Below are 21,671 nucleotides of genomic sequence, written 5' to 3'. Positions count from 1 at the left end.
ACAGTGTAGGTCAAAAACACATAAACGAAGGGCTACATTTCAGTGCCTCTCCATATTAAACGGGTTAAATGTACATTAATTTAATGGTACCCTACGATACATGAACCGTGTTGATCCTGCATGTTGTCATCTGCGATCGTGATGACCGACCATAATATGAGACTTCTCCCGCTTGCACTGTAATCTGTAAACCCTCGCTTCGAGTTACCCACCGTATTTATAATTCCCATTTGGTGGCCTTCTGTGTCCAAAATTGTGCAAAAACTTCGTGGGAAAGGCTTTCATACCGCAGCTGTCATTGTGAGCAACTCTTGTTTGTTTGTCCGAGGGAGCAACAGTAACTAAGGGGGGCGGGGTCTTTAGTGTTTCCTCCATCCTTGTCTGTGATATGCAGTGATGTTTAGGATTTATAATCTTATAGTAATTTATATTATTAAATTTTTATCATTTATATATTCAACCAATTCGGATTATATTAAATCATATCAGAGAAAGCGAAAAAGACGGGAAAAAATCGCCAATATACAAAAATAAGTAAATAAAATAATAGGTAGTAAAAACTCAGTTGATAATTATAATTGATAGTCATAGGTGATTGTAAACCCCAATTACTCACCCTCTTGTCTTGCCATAAGAATATTTTTGATGAAATCTGAGAGAGCTTTCGGACCCTGCATAGAAAGCACAACCGAAACATTCAAGGCCCAGAAAGGTAGTAAGGACATTGTTAAAATAGTCCATGTAACATCTGTGGTTCAACCTTCATTTTATGAAGCTATGACAATATATTTTGTATGCAAAGAAAAAAAAAAGTTTAATTTCTTCTTGTGCCTGTCAGTCTTTGACACACGTTCACGGGACTTTTTGTTTTCTTTGCACACAAAAATGATTCTCGTAGCTTCATAAAATTAAGGTTGACCCACCGGTGAAGTAGTGTAGCTAAAAACAAAAACGCAAAAGAGTGATACCATGCAGCCGATCATGTTAACAGATCTCAAGTTAGCAGTCTTTACCAAACCTAACATATATTTCATTTACAGTCCAGATTGTTTTGGTAGGGTCGGTGTTTACTTGAGATTTGAACAATGATCTAATCAGGTGATTTTTTTTTTTCTTGTTATCTCTGATTTGTCTTTGTATTCACATTCAGTATTTGCCCCGCTGATGGTCATAAATATAGCGAATGAGCAGGAAAATTCAAATGACTGAAACAGATGAATATGAAGAAATGTAAGAAAATGAGGAGGAGGAGGGGGGGGGGGGGGTGACAATTACTTTACATAGCAAGATTAGATGAACATACTTTTATTTCATTATCATTTTCAAATCATACAGAAAATATATATTTACAGCCTTGAAAGACAGAAATAAATATTTGTATTATGAATTTAACTGCCCTATATTAACAAATGTAATTTTTCCAGTGGCAGGAAAGGCACATCAGTATTGTCACAATCTTTATGATGAGCTGTGTATGATCAGGTAAATCAGAGGTGTGTGTAGCTGGAGATGATCTGTTCTAGTGCTGTAAAACTGTCCAGAAAATCCTCCTCAGAGATTCCAAACTTTGTATACTGATGAACATAGGCCCTACAGGGAAAAAAAAAATAAAAGTATAATAAAAAACTGCAAAACTTTGTCCAGTATTCATGTTACTGTATTTCTTACCTCGATGCAAACATGTTCCAAGCCTTCCTGACTATATTGTCCAGGGGTTTCAAAAGGGACTGGCTGTTACTGACCAAAGTAGCAGACTTTTCATATCCATTGAAGGCGACAGGAGAGGTCCATGAGCTGAAACTATTTTCTGTTTTAAGCCACGGCACATATAATGCAGGATCCTTAAAACCATCTGTTGAAGTAATTTGCATGTTAGTTTCTATACATATGGAAGTCAATACGGAGCAACAACTGTTTGGTTACACACAATCTTAAAAATATCTTCTTTTGTGTTCAACAGAAGAAAAAAAGTTTGGGAGTTAGTAAATGATGACAATTTTAATTTTTGTGTGAACTATTTATTTAATGAATGACAGTAAATCGGAGATCGTCTTACCTGTAACTGCAGTAGAGACATCTTTCCCCCGTAGTATTAGAAGATTAGCAAGTGATAAATTGAAATTTTTATGCCTGCTGTTAGTCGCACTCTCTCCTCCAGATGTGACCGCTGATGGGGCGCTTACTGTCCAGTCAATTCCTTTAAGAAAGAGTGCTTTAGTTCCACAAAACCAATATGTAGAGTAGACAATCAATGAAGTAATAGTTTGCATTTCTTCTTTATGTGTCATTTATAAAACATCCTTCCTAATATTACAAGCATGGGAGACATCACGGCACTCACCTTCCTCCATCCTAGCGCTGGCGATAAGCATTTGACGTAAATGCTTGAGCAGCCCAGGCCAATTAAACACACTATAGGCCAGAGACGTGCTGGACATCTGAGGAATGTTACATAAGCTGAGCAGTTTGTACTCCGGGTGACACACCAAAGAAGTCAGTAATTCCCCTGCAGACAGCAGATAAACACTGGTAAAGGAGTGCCATTTTGACTGATGACTGTCTTAAATTGGAGGTGAACTGTGAGTCATTTGTACCGATGGGGTTTGTGCTGTAATGGCAGGGTGATTCAGCGGTATAAGCGGGCTGAAGTACGCTGGCCAGCTGGTGAGCGATCACCTTATTAACGTCACTGATGGAGATGTGTTTGATGTTCATCAGCCGGCTGCAGATTTTGTGCACAGTGTCATTCTCGTGAACCAGAATAGCATCAGAGAGCTGGTAGAGGTGTGACAGTGTCAGCACAGAGTTGTAGTTTTGCACAATCACCTGGAAAGGCAAAAAAAAACATAAACTGAATAGTGACAGTGTAAGGATGAATAATAAAATGTTGTAAAAAAAACTTGTTTAAAGCACATGTACAAAGTTCGTAGAAACGTACTCTTTGTATTAATGCTGTTTTAAAACTTTTATTCCACTAATAAATGAAATATGGTTAAAAAAAACAAAAACTAAACAAATAGATATCACCATACTTCACCAGTTGATTAATCACAGCACAATAAGGTTTTTGTATTACATGTTTTCTAGTGTGTTATGTTTATATATGCAAATGAGGAATTCTTTAATTAAATGATCTCATTTGCATAAATATCCAGAACAGAAATATGAACATTGGATAAAGCCATATTCTGGTTCCATTTTGTTGGCATATTAAAATGTTTATAAAGTTTACACAGAGGAGATTGGATATATCTCTTTTGGATATATATTTTAAATCACTCCATAAATCAGAAAAATAATGACAACAGCCAAAAAAATAAATAAATTGTTACTGTTTTAGAAATAAATTATATCAATAAAACTAAGGCGCATGCACTATGAATTGATATAAACTCCTCTGTAAAAACTTTCAAAATATGAATACAACTGCAAACTTTGTTGTAAGTGCAATAAAAAAATAGATAAAATATAATAAAATGAATGTGTGTTTTGGATGTTTTATTTCCACTAGTCTGAAAAAAGCAAAAAAAAAAAAAAAAGCAAGCAAAATAGCCAGAAAATCTAAAAATTTACCAGTGCAAGGAAAAACAAAAGTTTACAATTATTAACTTTAACATTTATAAAATTTTAATAGCATAAGGAAATTGAATAATATGGAAAAAATAATCTTAGTTATTATTTTCAAATTCTTTTTTTTTTCCCCAAGGTAAAACATTCCTTTACCAAATATCATGAATTATAAATGTATAAATATCATTAGGTTTTTAAGAAATCACACCACATGGGATTTTACAAACTGAGCTAACCCTGCCTTGTCATAAAAAGTTCAAATTATCTGATATTTTAAGAAACGTCTTTTAGAGCCCTGCACGGGCCTCAAATATAGGCCCTAGCCGGCCCTGGCCCGAGACGCTCAGGCCCTAGCATGGCCCGTGTCCGACAGCTTATCAGAATTACCGGCCCGAGTCCGACCCGAGCCTATCTTTTTTCCCCTTCTCCCAAAACAGCTTATACTACGGTTTCAGATATTAAAATAGTTCAGTTTTGTATGTAAAGTGATTATATTTCCTTTCGTTTTTTTATTAAGTTAATTTAGAAAAACCGTTTGGAGCATTTTTTGTTCGTTATAGACTAAGTTTTTGTTTTTTAAAGTAACGACCAAGCTGCCAGTGGCAGACAGTAAGCTGATCATAGCCTATGTTTGATCAATTTAGCCTTCTCAAATCATCACGACTTGCCTAAAATAAAATCTATAGATATAAAACAGTTCAAGCATATCACAATGTTTAAACATTAAACCTAGATAAATGTGTGCTATATCCAATAGTTTGTGTGGAGAGTGGAAGCTAAAACGTGCTTTGCAGGACATGGAGGCACCGTTCACTTGCATTTTTTTCAGTGGATAGATACGCCGTCATTTTTGCTCATAAAGGTAAGAGTAATACATCATTCGGAGCTGTAAAGGGTCTACTTTTATTTGTGTGCACTCACAATTTCAACAAAACGCTGTGCTTCTGTAAAATAAAGAAAACAAACATTATGCGCTTTCTGCAGTCTCGTCTTGAACAGGAGCGCTTCACAAAAATGAACCAAATCTCAGCGAATACATGCCTCACAGACATGATAAATATATCTATATAGAAAGCTTTAAATTAGCCAACTACTGAACAAAATAAATCGAAAACAAAAAAAGCTCTTTCATTATAATCATAATCCGTAAAGATGCACTTCTGTCTAAAGGCACATCTAATGAGGATATGGCAAGTCTTCATCGTTGCGACACAGACTCAGAAGACACCAGTTTATTAGTAAATCATTTAAGCATCTCCTTACTGTTTCCACCTGACACATTCACGGTACTTACTTTTGCCGGTGCTTTGCGGCAAGCTTTAGCCTATTGCTATGAATTTTAAGCCATTTTTAATAAGTTGAATCCACATACACACAAAAACAAGCCATATTATTGACCTAACTGCTTCTGTATCATTTATACTTGAAAATACAAAAATCTCACTACCTCACCAGCTCCATATGGCCATGTTACTTGATTGAGGATGAAGGAATTGGGATATAAGTCCCTCAAACGTTGAGTGATGTAGGTACCCACACCAGAACCAGTGCCGCCTGCAACACTCATCATGGTGAAAATCCCAGCCAGACGATCACAGCGCTCCATCTCCATCCGAACCAGATCCTCCACAGCCTCTTCATGATGTGGTCCATGAACACAGAACCTTCAGAGAACAACAATAAACTCACACAAGACACACACATTTAAAGCTCAAACCAAGAGCGGACCTTCTTACCCATTCGCCCAGTTGTTTCCAGAGCCCTGTTTCTGGGAGAAATGTGCTTTGTCTCCATATCTCCATCTTCCAGATTTTGAAGCCTGGGCTATTGCTTGAGAGATAACTTTGGGCTCCATATCAACAAGGACTGACCGCGCCACAAGTTCTGTTAGACATAAACATGAAGAACCTAATAAATACCAAATATTACAGTGGTATTAGCAAATCTGAGGGAGCTGAACCTACCTCCAGTAGATCTCTCATAAAAGAATCTCTCATCACTGCATTGCTTGTACTTCTTTCTGTTTGGTCCATTGGAATCATCGCTTATGACACTAAAGAGCTCGTGTCCAATCTGATTCCCACACTGACCCAACTGTAAGCTTACAACCGACATATCTATCGACGGTAAGCATTAACGATACAAAAGCTTGGAAGCCACGGTGTATATAAATACTAAATACACAACTCCCGAACCTGTCGCTATAGCAACGTTACCTTCTCCTTCTCCAGGAGACGACAGATAGTACAGACAGACTGGAGGTCAGTTTACTGTAAAGTCAATACAACCGCACACTGTCAAATAACATTAAGTCACTATTTATGAACACTTTTACAAAGTAAAAGCAGATCATCGGTGTGCACAGTTGAAGGCGGGTGCAGGTTTAAGCGTCGGAACTGATGCATGATGGGAGCTAGAGTTAAAAATCTATCCAACCAGCAGATGGCGCACAAAGATACTTTTCGCGGGCTCTCTTGTTCTACGATTATCACGAAAACATGGTCTGCGTCCTAATGTGCGCACTAGCCATCCTAAATTCTATGTAATATTAATAATTTTCAATAGCCTACCTACTATTTAGGGCAGATAGGGTGGCTAGTATGCACATTGGGACACAGGGATGCCTTCTTCTTCTTCTTCTTGGTTTTTAACGGCAGCTGGCAACCAACGAAAATAGGTGCGTTACCGCCTTCTTCTTCTTCTTCTTCTTCTTTCTAGTTTTATGGCGGTTGGCATCCAGTTTTTTGATGCATTACCGCCCCCTCTGCTCCGGAGAGTGGATCAGCTAATAGGTTATAATAAAACAGTCTATTCCCTTTCCTACACTTACATGGCACTCACTTAACCCCCTCACATTAACACACATACACACACACACATACCAGACTTTAATTATCCATTAAATCCTTTTGAAAACTCCTGCCTCCCTTAAATATTCTACTCTGCGTCCTATTTACTGTGCTTAATAACTCTTTTAATGTAATCTTATCCACCCCAATCTCCCTCATCTTATTCTTCATTACCTGCATTGGTGTTTCATATCTCTTACGGGTCATGATTATGTGCTCCACTGACTCCTCTTCTCGACATCCCTCACACGAACCCTGTCTGGTGCATCCTTATCATCTTTAGTGTTTTATTCATTGAACAGTGTCCCAACCTTAACCTGCCTCTTCTCTCCTATTCCCAAATCCTCGCCTCCCTATCTCCTCTCTATCCCACATCTCTTGCCACCTTTGATTGATTTTCTGCCAAATTATGCATTTAACCTCTGCTTTACTTACATTAACCTGCATTTCTACGTAACAAAAACATGCCTAGATCATCAGAAATAAATGAAGAACAATAAATAAATAGATATAGATAGATAGATAGATAGATAGATAGATAGATAGATAGATAGATAGATAGATAGATAGATAGATAGATAGATAGATAGATAGATATTTTTACACAAAATATATGCATATACCTGTGTGTGTGTGTGTGTGTGTGTGTGTATACAGAGCTGGGTAGATTACTTACAAATTGTAATCTGTTACTGATTCCAAATTACATTACACAAATTGTAGTCAGTAATATAATCTATTACATTACACATTTTATGTAGGCTAATATAATCAGATTATTTTTAGATTACTTATGGATAACTTTTGACCTAACTCGTTTATCACATTGATTTAAAAAGGATAATCTTGTACCATAATGATGTAAAAATACAAAGAGTGAGAAAATTCCTTTCATTGTAATTAACAACACAAAGTGCTTTAAACATTATATTATATCAAGGTTTACCAAACTGGGGTCCGTAAAGAAACTGCAGGGGGTTTAATGAAAGGCAAGCATGTAATCAAATCATAAAAATGTAAAATTAAAATAAATCATTTTAAAATCAAAATAAGAAGAAATATGTTATGTTTACCTGCACGCCATGTGACCATTAACCAATGTCAGAGAACCGTGAACATGCAAACGTGTTACTTAATTATTAAAATATTTATTTTTAAATCTCAGGGGTATTTATAGGGGTCATTGACTATGATTTCACTTTTTAACTTTAGTTAGTGTGCAATGTTGCCATTTGAGCATATATGAAAAAACATCTGCAAAGCTACGATGCTCAAAGTTCAGTGCAAAGGGAGATATTTACAGTCTTTTACAGAATTGCTGATTGACCACCCCTTTAAAATAAATATATTAGGTGAAAGAGGTTCAGATGACAAAAAGTTTGAGAATGTCTACAAATAAGAAATAATGAGAATTTGTGCATTTTAATGAGTTTGAAAGACAAAGGCCTTTCAATAATACCTAATAGGCTAATACATGGTTAAATGACAAACTGAGTGATAATTCAAACAAAAATGAATGTGTTCATCAGTACTTGATGCAATGTTGAAACACCCGATATGATTTTTGTAAATGCATTGGTCAAATGCTGTGTCTCCACCTGAATAATGACTAGTCCGTGTGTGAATGTCCACAAAACTGGAAGACTTTCTGAGTATATATAAGTGAAAGTGAAAGTCGTGACGTATTGTCAAGTATGGTGACCCATACTCGAAATTGGTGCTCTGCGTTTAACCCATCCAAGTGCACACACAGAGCAGTGAGTAGTGAACAAATGCACACACACACACACACACACCGTGAACACACACCCGGAGCAGTGGGCAGCCATGCTGCGGCGCCCGGGGAGCAGTTGGGGGTTCGGTGCCTTGCTCAAGGGCACCTCAGTCGTGGTATTGAGGGTGGAGAGAGCGCTGGACATTCACTCCCCCCACCTACAATCCCTGCCGGCCGGGGACTCGAACCCGCAACCTTTCGATTACGAGTCCGACTCTCTAGCCATTAGGCCACGACTTCCCCTTCCCCTTAAGCAGTAGAGAGAATCAATAAATGATAAATAAATTATTGCTGTGTGAATAATATGTAATCATGTAATCAGTAAAAAAGTAACTAGTCTGATTACGAGTATTTTAAAATGTAACTTTCATAAGTACTTAATTTTTGGAATCTGATTGCGTAATCTAGATTACTTACTCTCTCTTTCTCTCTATTTGCATGAAGCATACATTTTATTCATACCTTTACATTATTTTAATGCCCGTTAAGCATTTTCCTCAAGTTCTTTTTACTTTGTGGTGACTCTAATTACTTCAGATTAGGCTGTATAAGTGCAACAAATAATACCATGATGTATATTTTACAATTTAAATAAGTCATTGTTTTTTTCATATTGCATTGTTTATTTCATATTTATTTTAAGGTATTTAAATTTGTAGAAATGTGGGAAAAATCGACTAATAGATTGATTTCGGGGAATATCAATCAATCAATGGCATTGATAAAAATGGATTTCCTTCACATGCACAAAGAAAGAGTAGTGTTGGAAACTCAGAAGCGAAGACCAGGAAGACTCTTGGGTACTTTATTGAGAATGTGCTGCAGTCATCAAAAGCCTAACTAAGGCAGTGTTACATTGTAGTTTATTTACATTTAGGGGGCAGTGCTTAGGAATGGAGACAAAGCACCTGGGTGACGACTTTAAACAAAGCATGCAAACGAAGTATTCAGGAATAGCAACCTGCCCCATTTATCCACTCCTAATCCAATCAGCATAACTGCCCAAAGACTGGGGCAGGGGCACCAAGAGCCATTACAAACAAAAGGTTGGAGTCTCCGTTATCTGGCTCATTTAACTTACAATAAGAGAACAGGAACTGGCAGGAACCTCTTGCTACAAACTTTGTTTAACAGAATCGTTCATCTGGTGTCATCATCTTTACCATAAATGCTAAATACAATGTATTTCACTTTAGTTTTTCAGGTGAATGTAAGGACATAGGATCAGTAGATCTAAAACTGATTCTTACATTTGTAATCCCACAGTAGCTATTCTATTCCTTGTGATTATTTAACCAATGTGCAATGTTTTTTAAAACAAATAGCCTAAATTAATACAACCTATGATACAACACATTATAAAACATTTAGAATTACTTTTTATTTCTATGTATTTATTGTTATTTGTTTGTTTTGAATACTGATATTATTTTGATTATTCTTTTTTACATACAACGTGTGTACAATGTAGGCTGCTAATATATATATACATATATAAAACAATACAAAAAACAAAATAAAAATGTTAAAAACGTAAAACTTAAATACAAAAATTTACATTAAAATATATCTTATTTACACTATCCTCCTGAGACCCCCCCCAAAAAACTTTGTGAATTTAGTATTTTTTCATGTCATTACATTGTTTAGAGCATTAGAAAAAATGTAAAATTAAGATGTTTGAAAAATTATATTTTATTCATGTTTTTTTCTATGTCCTCTGTAGAGGACACTAGGACTAAGTTTTTCTAAAAATAAAATGGCATGACTAGATATCAAAAAGGCAAAAACAATGGGATTTTTTAAAATCACCAATACATTTTCAGGTTTCAGGATTTTTTTCTTCTAAACTTTAAGGATGATTCTCAACTATGTTATAAAATATATAACAAAATGATTTGATATACCATTTTGTTTTATGCAGTATGTCTGTAGAAATTTCCATAAACTGGTTTTCCCATTAAACACAGTGTATCTATACTGTATCTAATTTGCACATTAATGGGTTGCTGTTGGGACAGCATGTTGAAAATAATTGTCATAATGGGAGTAATAATTGGCCAGATTTTCATAATAATATCTAATATTTCATAACAAAATAGATATATAATTTATTTTCCTATTCAATTGTTATGTCTCCCAAAATGCATAATAAACATCATTTTAGTCCTGGTGTCCTCCACAGTGGACATGTATGAAATGATGCCCTGTTTCATAACAGGAAGTCATATTTGAATTTGAAAACCCATAACATTTTCCTGAGATGTTGCTTTATGACAAACAATTAGAAAATTATTCAGATTTAAATGAAAATTACAAAATATAATCATATTTCCACAAGGATGTAAAATGTTTCACTAAATTAAATTTAGCCATCTTTAAAGACCTAGGAGAGGGTGTGGTCCTGGTGAAACTTCCAATCTCTATAAAGCCCTGAATGTGCTCTGTACAGGACATCCAGGCTTACAAGTGTGACATGTGAGGTCTCAGAGAAATTCACTGAGATAGAATGTCCACTACAGAGGCAAAAACTCCATAGCTGAGTCTCAGGAGGCTATATAAATAATATTATAATATTATTTACGTACTTATTTATCGCTTTTGTAGTCTGGCACACTTTGAGTATTTCCCGCATTCCTCCGCGCGGGGGGGTCAGATCGCGTCATGCAGGTCATGGCGACGGTGCATTCATGTCCATGAGGCGGGAAGCGCGAGCTCCTCACGCGGTTTGAAGTGATCCCAAACAGCGAAATCAACGATGGCTGGCGTTTTCGACATCGATCTGGACCAGCCAGAGGAAAATGTCTCCGATGATGAGCTGGAGGAGGTAACGGATAGTCGCTGTTTTGTAGTTTAACGTTACCACCCGGAGCAGAGTGCAGGCCTGAGGCCCGAGGAACTGCTTTATGTTATGCTAACAGGCTAACACGATTACCCTACAGTGTGTTTTATTTACTGAACGACTGGTATTCTGTCTGTCAGCATGTGTGTCAGAGATATTTGAGTTTTACATGCTGAAATATGTTTTATATGCAGTAGTCAATGATACGAGCTGAAGATAATAGGGTTGTATGTGAGCTTACTTACAGTACAGTACAGTAATGGCTATTTAAAGGGCTGGATGCATGCGTTTCCTTTCACATCGAAACTTGCAATGCAGCATACCTTAGATATACACATTTTTGCATGCATATTGCTTACAATTATTTACTGACTTAGCTAATATGCATTTTTTTTATTTACGAGCATGAGTCAATTAGGAGTTGCAAGACCATAGATGGTGCCTGTCACCTTATGGGATCTCTGGGAATAGTATTGCGAAATCCGACCCCTTGCGTTTTCATGGTCAGACTAGAAGTGCTGCCAACTGTTGCCTCGTAACGTTATCTGCTCGTGCAGTGATCATCGCTCCACCTAACATAAGGCTGTTCACTGTTGCAGGGAATCGAGCATTTATTGATTGTGCATTTCACACTACTTTTCTGCAGGCTCAGATCAATGACATCATGGACCAGTGCAGTGGCTTTGAGTTGTAAGTATCTGTAGTGGTTGCAATACAAAATTCTGTTTTATTTTAAGTGATTTAAAATAATTATTCCTAGACATATTCTAAAAAAATAGCATCAGTATTCTAATGCAGATGAGAGGAATAATGCACATTATCTCATTATTTCTGGTTTATTATTACAGTAACATGGACGACTGTGAGAAGATCGAGATATCAGAGGACAATGTGAACCAAGGCACCGAGGACATCCGTCCAGAGTGCTTTGAGCTTCTCCGTGTGTTGGGAAAAGGAGGTTATGGAAAGGTATTTAAAAAATTTTAATGTAGCATATTTTAATATTTTTATTTATTTTTAAGCACTTTTCATACTATACCGTAGCAACAAAGTGCTTAATATTAGTGATGGCGAAGTGAAGCGTTCTGGACCAGCGAAGCTTTCAACACAATTGTATCGGAAAAAGGTTCATTGCTCAAAGCTTTTTCAAAACGATTCATGCTGTGGCCATCTAGAGGTCATACAATGAATAACAGCTTCCAAAGGGCTGTGTTCCATTGCAGATGCTGGTTTTACATCTGGTTCTACAAACGATTCTTTATTTTATTGTATATAAATAATGGTCATTGTCAAAGTGATTTGTTTGTGTCGATATATCAAGTTGAAGAATTGAAATGACTAAGTATAAAACTCTTTAAATCGGTGTTACTATTTAGGTTTAATTTATTTTTATTTCAGTTTTAGATCACTAAACCCAAAATAAAATGAATGAAACCTTAATAGTAATATTTAAAAATAACTAATGAAAACATTAACTTAAAATATAAAAAGTGAAAATCTAAACATTAATAAAAACTATAATATTGTATACATAAATCTAAAATAACTGTGGAGCAGTATTCCATTTGAACAAGTCTGGGCTTGACTTTAACTCTTTCTTTGTTTTTTGTAGGTTTTCCAGGTTCGGAAAGTATATGGTGCAGGAACAGGCAAAATATTTGCAATGAAAGTCTTAAAAAAGGTTAAGCAAATTCCTTAAGTTTGAATGCATTCATTTACATTTTTGGCAGTGTCTCAATGTCTCTCTTTTCTGCTGCTTGTAGGCTATGATTGTACGCAACGCCAAGGACACGGCGCATACTAAAGCAGAGAGGAACATCTTAGAGGAAGTCAAGCATCCTTTCATCGTTGATCTAATCTATGCCTTTCAGACGGGCGGCAAGCTTTACCTCATCCTTGAATACCTAAGTGGTTCGTGAATCAAGAACAACCTTTGTCTCAAAAATGGATAACTACTCATTCTTTCTGCTGTCCTCCTGTTGCTAAGGAATACATTCTGCCCTTAGAGGCATTCCTTCTATGATTTTATTTATTTATTTTTATAGAGGGAATTTATTTAAACATTTTATGAAATGCATAAAAAAATAAGTTAACTAAATTTAAAAAAAGCATTTTAACTAGTTTTGAAACACTTTTTTCATTTCTGTGCCTAAATTGTAAATTTGCAGCGTGTGATGATTTGAGAGATGATGTGGTGAAGCTTTATTATCAGTCCATCTCTGTGTTGTCTCTTAAAACTGGTTTTGTGTTTAAAAACTTTTTACTTTTGCAGGTGGGGAGCTTTTCATGCAGCTTGAGCGAGAGGGGATTTTCATGGAGGACACGGCCTGGTAAGAAAGGGCGATTTGATCAGTTTTGTGACTTTTAAAGCATAAACTTCCTACCTTAAACCTGAATTATGATTAGCTCTTTAAACGTAGTGTGGAAGTGTCAACTTTTTAAGCAATTTTCAAAGACTTACGAACACCGACACATGCATAAAACAGGCATTGCATTCAACATGAACAAAGATAATCAGAATGATGCTCAGGGCTTTTTACACACAGTTTCTACTTGGCTGAAATCTCTATGGCTCTCGGACACCTGCATCAGAAAGGCATCATCTACAGAGATCTCAAACCTGAGAACATCATGCTCAATAACCAAGGTTTGGCTGCTGCTTTTTGTAGTTTAGAAAGGACTAAATCTGAAAATGAACTGAGAAATCTTTCATTCTAATAATGTTTTTTTATCTTATCACAGGACATGTAAAACTGACTGATTTCGGGCTGTGTAAGGAGTCCATTCATGACGGCACAGTGACGCATACTTTCTGTGGCACTATTGAATACATGTGAGACGTTTAAAGAAACCTTTACATCCTTGTGATGTCCAAGTAGCTAATTTCCTGTTTTGCAAATGTCTCTCTTCATTGTCTGACGTGCCTGTGTGACATGCATTTAGATGAATTCTACAGTAGTGTGAGACATTTCTTTATTTCAGGGCTCCGGAGATCCTCATGAGAAGCGGACACAATCGGGCTGTTGACTGGTGGAGTCTGGGGGCTTTGATGTATGACATGTTAACTGGCGCAGTGAGTATAAACGTCTTGGGAATTTGTCATAGTACTGCCAGCGCACTATAGCCTGCAATACTTCAATTTGGGTTTTGTATTTACATTCTGGAATTGATGCATTTATGTATCAGAATTAATGTCAACAACCCGTTTCTAAACTCAACTAATTTTTTTAAATTGATTTTAATTTAATTCAATTCAGGGTTCATACAAGGTGGTGCTTGAAGTACTTGAATTTGACTTTTTGAAACTCTTTTTGAAGTCAAAACCTTGAAAACAGCTATATTTTTGAGAAGGTACTTGAAAAGTACTTGAATTTTTAAAAGGTAGTATATATGAAATTAGTGTTAAATTTTTTTCAATAAAACAATCTCTTGACATTTAGCCTTGGGTCTGTTTGTATTACAAAAAATATCAGAATACTCAATTGTCAAAATAATCAGTAGATTACTTGATTACCAAAATAATAATTTGTTACAGCCCTAGATTAGTTACAAAATACTACTGTGTTGTTGTGCTTTATATGATTTTAAAAGACAAATATTTTGTCAAATTTCTTAAAAATAGTATTAAAATATTGTCTCGTTGTAGTGAACCTAGTATCTTTATTTTGTCCATCTCATGAGCAAAGTGTATTGTCACACCCCTAGTGTTGATAAGCGGTGATATGACTCATAATTTTCCAAGTGTATGATTTAATTCTTTCATTCTTCAGGTAAATATATTCATTAAAAAAAACCTTTGAATAACAAAGCGATAACTTTGCCATATTATCTTTTCAAATGTAAAAGTTGCCACAATCATTGCATGCTTTTGTGCTGCACTTTATTTGTATCAATTTATTTTATTAGTTTATTAGAATTTGAAAGATAATAATGATATGGTTTGATAAGTGAGATCTCCGAAAGCAAAAGCAAAAATGAAAGCAAAATGAATTTCGCACGCGATGACACGAGGGAATAAAACAACAGCTTCCTATGGATGCTTCCACACAAACCGCGAACATTCGCGCACCGAAAATGCAAATGTTTTTTTTTTTCCATCCAGTTCGACAAATCTTTTGAGATTCGCAAAGCGAAAACACGGGCAGTCCAATAAGATTTGAGCATTACATCACATGACCAGAGCAACTGCTGTTGCCCAAAAGGTCGACGCGGTGGCGCTAAAAGCTCAGAAGACTGTATTGAGCATGAACGTAAATACACCTACGTAGAGGACTTTTTCCGCAAGAGAGAAGAGTGAATGACGAGTTCTTGTTATTGTTGGTATTTAAGAACAGACTTCTCACATGTTCTTTATACAGAATAACATTAATTCTCCACTGAATCATGGGATCTGACGAACACCATCCATTTTCTTCCACGAACGCGAGTGTTTATGAGTCAGAGCTTGTTCATCTAGACCTGACAATCATGTAATCGTATCTCTTGCTCTTCCGTGTGTGTGTGTGTATATGTGTGTGTGTATATGTGTGTCTACATATGAAAGCAAATAGACCTATAATTGTGAAGAGGTTTTCTGTATGTTTTTATGCAATTCATGATATTTATTTGAACAATAAAGGATGTTTGGCACATGACAAGCGATCAGTCCATTATAAAACGTGCATTATAGAATCAAAATCCATTTTAGATCACAATCGGAAGTTATTACAAGCACTCGATGATTTAAAGTGGGTTTTGAGCAAAAACTTTAATAATTACATACATTTTCAATGTAGCGTGATGCTAATTGTATCTCTAATTATTTCAGATGTATTCTTTTAAGCATTATGGATATTTTGTGTTTCTGATGAAGATGAATTATCTTAATTTAATATAGTATATTGAGCAGCAGACGATGTAAACCACACGAAATAAATACGTTGCATGAAGAAAAAAAAACATTGTTGGTCGGCGCCCCCTAGCATGCAGGCGTGAATTAGCAGAAGGCGAACATTCATTTTGTGCTTGGTGTGAAAGCAACATTCATGGGCGATTCGTCTCGCCTTTTCCCATCGCGCTCAGTGTGGAAAGGCCTTTAGTCCTTGAAAACCAAAAAAGGAATGCTTAGAGTCCTTGAAAATACTGGAATTTCATTTTGCAGTTTATGTACAAGCCCTGTTAATTAATTAATTTTATTTTTGAAAGTTTGCTGATTACTTAAATCAGCTAGTTTTTTAGGCAATACACCATCCAGGGGCCGCAAGGAGTCCATTAATTTTTTTTTTTTTTTCAACAATAATGTGTTAAGGATTTTTGTCTCAAAATTTGTTATTCATATTCCCTAAATGTAATAGAATTTAATACTGATTTCTAAACACTGTTCAATACTTTTTTTTCTTTTAAGTTCGTCAGAATTTATTTTTCTAAATAAATTTCTACAGTTAGTTTTCATTTACTGTCAACAATTAAAAGATTTAATATAATTATTTTAGTCTAATGACAATGTATAAGCCAGTTTAGTTTTGAAATTAATAATTGTCACAAAACTACTGCACTTACCATATAGTTTTAGCCATAATATAAATATAAAATATAAACATAAAACATAATATAAAATAGTTAACTTTATATTTGTCAGTAAGGTCTCTCACAATGGGGTTACTGAATTTGTGGTTCTTAATTGACCTTGATCTAGTCAATTTAAGTTTAGTTTTTTTTAGCATAATTTTTTTTTTCCCTTCTAGCCCCCATTTACAGGAGAGAACCGGAAAAAAACCATTGACAAAATTCTTAAATGCAAACTGAACCTCCCACCCTACCTCACACAAGAAGCCAGGGACCTTCTCAAAAGGGTAGGTGTACATCTATTTTATTTTTCCCAGTAATACACTTACTTTGTGTTGTGTAATTGATGTTTTAATAAGTCTTATTCTGTCATTTTGTAACACTAATTTTACTGTGTTTAGTTACTGAAAAGAAGTGCCTCATCTCGGCTTGGGGCTGGACCTGGAGATGCGACAGAAGTACAGGTCCGTTTTCATCAACATTAATGTTAATGTCAACATCTTAACCCTGTAAAGCCTGACATGAAATAATAGTCAAAATATTTTGGTATTTATGTACTGTGTATATAAAAATACACATGTATATATTTAAGAAAAAAATTTACATTTATATATTAAACACATATGATATCATTTATATAAATATATACATGTAAATATTTTCAAAATATATGCTGTATAGGTGTCTTTAAATATACATAATAAATATACACACACACATTATGTAGACAAAAACTTTTGTTTTGGAATGCGATTAATCGTTTGACAGCACTAATAAAAATCAGTAAAGATTTCAAAGCATAAAGACATGCATCCCATGCCCTGAAAAGAAAGTTATACTTGAAGACCTTTTACTGGTTAAAAAAGCATAAACTGTCACCAGATGGAAGGCATGTAGTAGATTGTGTACAACAGGTTTTCCTGCCAGTTTTGATCATATTGATAATTCCAGGCCTTAAAAACATGTGTATCAAATTAAAAAAAGGCTTTATAGGGTGAAGATTGTCTTTCACTTTTGATTTTCTGGTGGTTTTAATGGTTAACCAGACTTCAGGATTCAGAAAGAAGTGTTGGGCTTTAGTTTGTGATTTAATTAGCTTGAATTTGGCTTTGTCTTCTAGACTCATCCCTTCTTCCGACAAGTTAATTGGGACGACCTTCTCGCACGTAAAGTAGAACCACCATTCAAGCCTTTCTTGGTAACTATAGTCACTTTTTGTGGTGTGTTCCGTCATCTTATGGGTTAATTGAGTAAATATGAATTATTTGACCCATTGTCTAATTTCGACAGCAATCTGCTGACGATGTGAGCCAGTTTGATTCAAAGTTCACCAGCCAGACTCCCGTTGACAGTCCTGATGATTCCACACTGAGCGAAAGTGCAAATCAGGTCTTTTTGGTAAGGCGGCCAAGTCATGATTTCACCATCCTGCTTAAGTTTTTGGGGCTTTCCTTATCTTTTCTTTTAATTCTTGCAGGGTTTTACCTATGTAGCTCCATCTGTGTTGGAAAATATAAAGGAAAAGTTCTCATTTGAGCCAAAAATTCGTTCACCTCGCCGGTTTTTGGGAAGCCCTCGCACACCTGTCAGGTAATCAAAGTTTGTGTATGAGTTGTAAATGTCACAAATTTTTAAAAATCAAATTAAAAACCATTTGTATCCCGTCTTTCAGCCCAGTTAAGTTCTCAGGAGATTGTTGGCCACGAGGTCCCACTTTGCACGGATCCTCCATCCTCCAGTCTCCCACAGAGCTCGCTATGGAAGTGTCCACCATGGATCAGATGGAGGTCCAGGCTAGTTCCGAGGCCACCGCCCCTCTTCCCATCAGGCAACCTGCTGGCTCCAACGTGGGCCAGTTTAAGCAGCAGGCCTACCCCGTGATCTCCAAAAGGCCAGAGCATCTACGTATGAACTTATGACCATTAGTCCAACTTGGAGTTTTCCTTTGCTTTCTCTATTTCTTTTATATGGACACTTGGGGAGTAGAAAGGTCCCCACCGTCACTACCATCTGCTATATACTGTCCTTCACATCTGATGAGCATGTGTCTTTCACTGAGTTTGAGAAACTGCTACAGTTCCTCGCATCCCAAAACCTCAGAGCGCATTCTTAGATGATTCCTGTCATTACATATCAAATGGATTATCAGGACCGGGCCTTTTTTTTGGATTATCAACTTTTTTTTTTTTTTACATGATTTTACCATAAAAGGAACCTCAAACAAACAAACAAAAAAATATGAAAAAAAGACACTATTTGCAAATGATCCTTGCAAGATGATCAAGTGATGTTGAGGAATTTCTTCCAGTGGGATGATTTGAGTTTTTACAGTATTTCCAAGGAAAGCTGAATCGTTTTCCAGCTGTTAAGCAATTGTACAAATCGTGGATTGCAGAATGAGAGGCGTTTGTGGGAGTTTCGCTCAGCGGAGGTTCGCACCCTGACTTAAGTCTTATACAGTTTTAAATGAGTGTATCCCACAGTGCTGTATAGATGATGGATAAATACACGAGCCTCAATAAAAACAAATACGTTGACTTTGGAAACTTTATTATGTGCTGGGTTGTCAAATTAAGTTGGAGAGTTTGTGATTTCACAAAAGATGTTCATTAGAAATTCATGCATTCATACAAAACGCTACCATTCAAACTTTGAGTTCAGTATAGTTTTTAAAGACATTTAGGCTAATCAAGGCTGCATTTATTTGATCAAAAACAGTAAACAGAAAAAGTATTATTACGGTTTTCTATTTGAATATATTTTCATGTAATTTATTCCTCTGATTATGACATTTTCAGCATCATTATTTCTGTCTTCAGTGTCACATGATCATTCTAATATGCTGATATTTTTTTTATCAACATTGAGAACAAACAATGATGCAAATATGTTTTTTTCAGGACTTGAATAGAACACTTATTTGAAACACATCTTCAACATTCTAAATGTCTTTGCTTTCACTTTTGATCAATTTAATGTGTCTTTGCTGAATATATGTATTAATTTCTTAAAAAAAAAAATCTTACACATGCCAATTTTTAGAATGATAGTATACGTAAGAAAAAATATGAATGTGCAATGATCACTTTTTCACTCTTAGGCCTTTTTAATCAAATTGAGAAAAAAAAAAAAATCCGAAAAGACTGACACTTTACAATGTGGTTAAATTTGGTACCATTGATTAACACATAGGTATCAAAAACTATGAAGGACAAGTACTTTAACCTAGATTAAAGCCCCGTTCACACCAAGGACGATAACGATATAGTAAAAAAAGAATAGCAGAGTAGCACAACTATAACGATAAAGGCACAGAGAAACGATGTCGTTGGAATCACTTTCAGAATGAATTTTCCAGCTGATGAACGATAAAAACATTGACACCCAATCAGAATTCATCCTACTATCACAAGCTCGAGAACTTAAAGCGGCAGACGCGTGTGCGCTTAGAACAAACAGACTGTGATATCGTTCGCTGTTGTGGACTCTAATATCGTTATCTGTATAGTTATCGTTCTTGGAGTGACTGGGGCTTAATAGATTCTTTAAATTTTACATCTTAAATTTGAAAAAATAAAATGACAACTAGTTAAATGCATATGAACGATTGTGAGTGATTGAGTCTTTTTCAGTTGATGATGGCTAATGCTTTGATTAATATGAACAATGTTTATGTAAAGTATGACAAAAAGGTTATATAAAAATGTTTTGTAGATCAGTGGTAAATTTTTTTAAAACTCCAAGATCAACAGTATTTGAAGCCCCCGTGACCTTTCTAGTTTTTTTTCAAGTTCAAAAATATTTTTACAATTGACAAAATACTTCAGAGCTTGGCTTAACTAGAAATATTTATTTTTATTATGAAGTGCCCATGGAGTTGACTTAGTTTGTGACTTTTCAAGGTCCACGTTTGGCTTATTTGAATGCTTTTGTCTTGCTCACTTCATTTTGAGGCCTTTTGGTTGAGAACCACTGGTGTAGATGTTCCCGATCCTCTCTGCAACACACTTTGTGTACAACTAGGTTCTGTCTTCAAATACAGCATCTCAATGATATTTAGCTGGTATAAATCATTTGGGTATGAACGCTCATGCAGATGCAGATACGTTTAAGCATTTTTCCCGTCAGGATGCAGCTCTTGTGCAACATGTCTGTAAGATGTCCATAAGGGAGAACTCAAATACTGGTTTATAATGCAATATAATGTTAAAACCTTTTTGTGTCCAGTCAGCAGAGAGGACACACTTCAAAATCGTCTGTGTTTTATCTGGTTTATCTGTGTTTATAAGGATGGATTACTACATCACTTCTGTGCTCTTGCTAGCATAAGCAGCTTGTCTGAGCCAATCAGAATGATCGGCAGTGTGGGTCACTTTCCAGCTGGACTGAGTAGAAATGGCATTGACTGGCTGGATCCATGAGTTCTGAAAGAAAAGTGGCCCAGTTTACCTTAATGTTTATGCTTTTTCAGCAACAGCTGTGTTGCTTTGAATGCTTTCTTCAAGAATCATATGGATGGCTGATGGGAATTCTGGTTTGCATACAAATGTGTATTTAAATCTTGAATGTTGTTTGCACCGTCTATTAGAGGAAGTTGAATCTGGGGGGAAACATTAATGGTATTTGCATATGACAAACAATATGGTTGTCTCATCTGTGTTTTCCAGGGGATTCCCTAAAATTTACAGCATAACGGAAAGAACTGTCTGTCTCTGAGGAAACAGATGTTGAACATCAGGACTAACAGTTTTAACAGCACTGGATGATTCATCCATGTTAAGAACAGGCAGCTGGGGCTGCTTTTGCTTTCAGACTTGTGATGTGGTACGGCAACATGAGGTCTAACGGCTTGATGTAGTTTTTATTTTACAATTGAGTTGTTTTTAATTTGATTATATATTTTTTATAACTAGCGTGGTTTTTCTAATACACTACACTCTTAAAAATAAAGGTTCTTTATTAGCATCAAAACCTTGAACATCCATGGAACCTTTCAAATGCAGGAAAGGGTCTTTATAGGGAAAAAAGGTTCTTCAGATTTTTAAAATGTTCATTAAAGTGGGTCTTTTAGGAACTGTTCACTGAAAGGTTC

General features: G+C 35.7%; 2 protein-coding genes across 3 annotated transcripts; one reads left to right on the top strand and one right to left on the bottom strand.

The window, feature by feature from the left end:
* Window positions 1–1,290: 1,290 nt before the first annotated feature.
* tubd1 (tubulin, delta 1) lies at window positions 1,291–6,283 on the bottom strand. 2 transcript variants are annotated; one of them, XM_079387657.1, is made up of 8 exons: window positions 5,535–6,283; window positions 5,307–5,454; window positions 5,018–5,234; window positions 2,595–2,826; window positions 2,342–2,506; window positions 2,057–2,197; window positions 1,669–1,852; window positions 1,291–1,590 (listed from the first exon to the last, which is right to left on the bottom strand). In XM_079387657.1, the coding sequence occupies exons 1-8, from the start codon at window positions 5,683–5,685 to the stop codon at window positions 1,488–1,490; spliced, it is 1,341 nt and encodes a 446-aa protein (XP_079243783.1). In that variant the 5' UTR covers window positions 5,686–6,283; the 3' UTR covers window positions 1,291–1,487. The 2 variants fall into 2 exon arrangements, with proteins under 2 accessions (XP_079243783.1, XP_079243784.1); XM_079387658.1 differs by having other exon boundaries at window positions 1,292–1,590; window positions 5,108–5,234.
* A 4,354-nt stretch (window positions 6,284–10,637) lies between these two features.
* Window positions 10,638–20,181, top strand: LOC306851415 (ribosomal protein S6 kinase beta-1-like). Its single transcript, XM_079387615.1, has 15 exons — window positions 10,638–11,020; window positions 11,682–11,725; window positions 11,884–12,004; window positions 12,648–12,716; window positions 12,799–12,946; window positions 13,308–13,365; window positions 13,582–13,682; window positions 13,778–13,868; window positions 14,018–14,108; window positions 16,759–16,866; window positions 16,981–17,043; window positions 17,700–17,777; window positions 17,870–17,977; window positions 18,057–18,169; window positions 18,252–20,181. Exons 1-15 carry the CDS (start codon window positions 10,952–10,954, stop codon window positions 18,496–18,498), a joined length of 1,509 nt encoding a protein of 502 aa, XP_079243741.1. The 5' UTR covers window positions 10,638–10,951; the 3' UTR covers window positions 18,499–20,181.
* The last annotated feature ends 1,490 nt before the right edge of the window (window positions 20,182–21,671 follow it).

Source organism: Barbus barbus, assembly GCF_936440315.1.
Source record: "Barbus barbus genome assembly, chromosome: 31".
Taxonomy (NCBI): Eukaryota; Metazoa; Chordata; class Actinopteri; order Cypriniformes; family Cyprinidae; genus Barbus; species Barbus barbus.
The sequence above is the reverse complement of the archived record's forward strand: the minus strand, read 5'-3'. Positions and strand labels throughout refer to the sequence as shown.

Excerpts from the sequence above, each read along its gene's own strand:
- tubd1 (XM_079387657.1), bottom strand. The coding sequence starts at position 5,685 with ATGTCGGTTGTAAGCTTACAGTTGGGTCAGTGTGGGAATCAGATTGGA. Across the intron at positions 2,507-2,594 it reads TTACAGCACAAACCCCATCG|GGGAATTACTGACTTCTTTG; the intron begins GTACAAATGACT and ends TGCTGTCTGCAG. Across the intron at positions 1,591-1,668 it reads TGGAACATGTTTGCATCGAG|GGCCTATGTTCATCAGTATA; the intron begins GTAAGAAATACA and ends TTTTCCCTGTAG.
- LOC306851415 (XM_079387615.1), top strand. The coding sequence starts at position 10,952 with ATGGCTGGCGTTTTCGACATCGATCTGGACCAGCCAGAGGAAAATGTC. Across the intron at positions 16,867-16,980 it reads CCAGGGACCTTCTCAAAAGG|TTACTGAAAAGAAGTGCCTC; the intron begins GTAGGTGTACAT and ends TACTGTGTTTAG. Across the intron at positions 17,044-17,699 it reads GAGATGCGACAGAAGTACAG|ACTCATCCCTTCTTCCGACA; the intron begins GTCCGTTTTCAT and ends TTTGTCTTCTAG.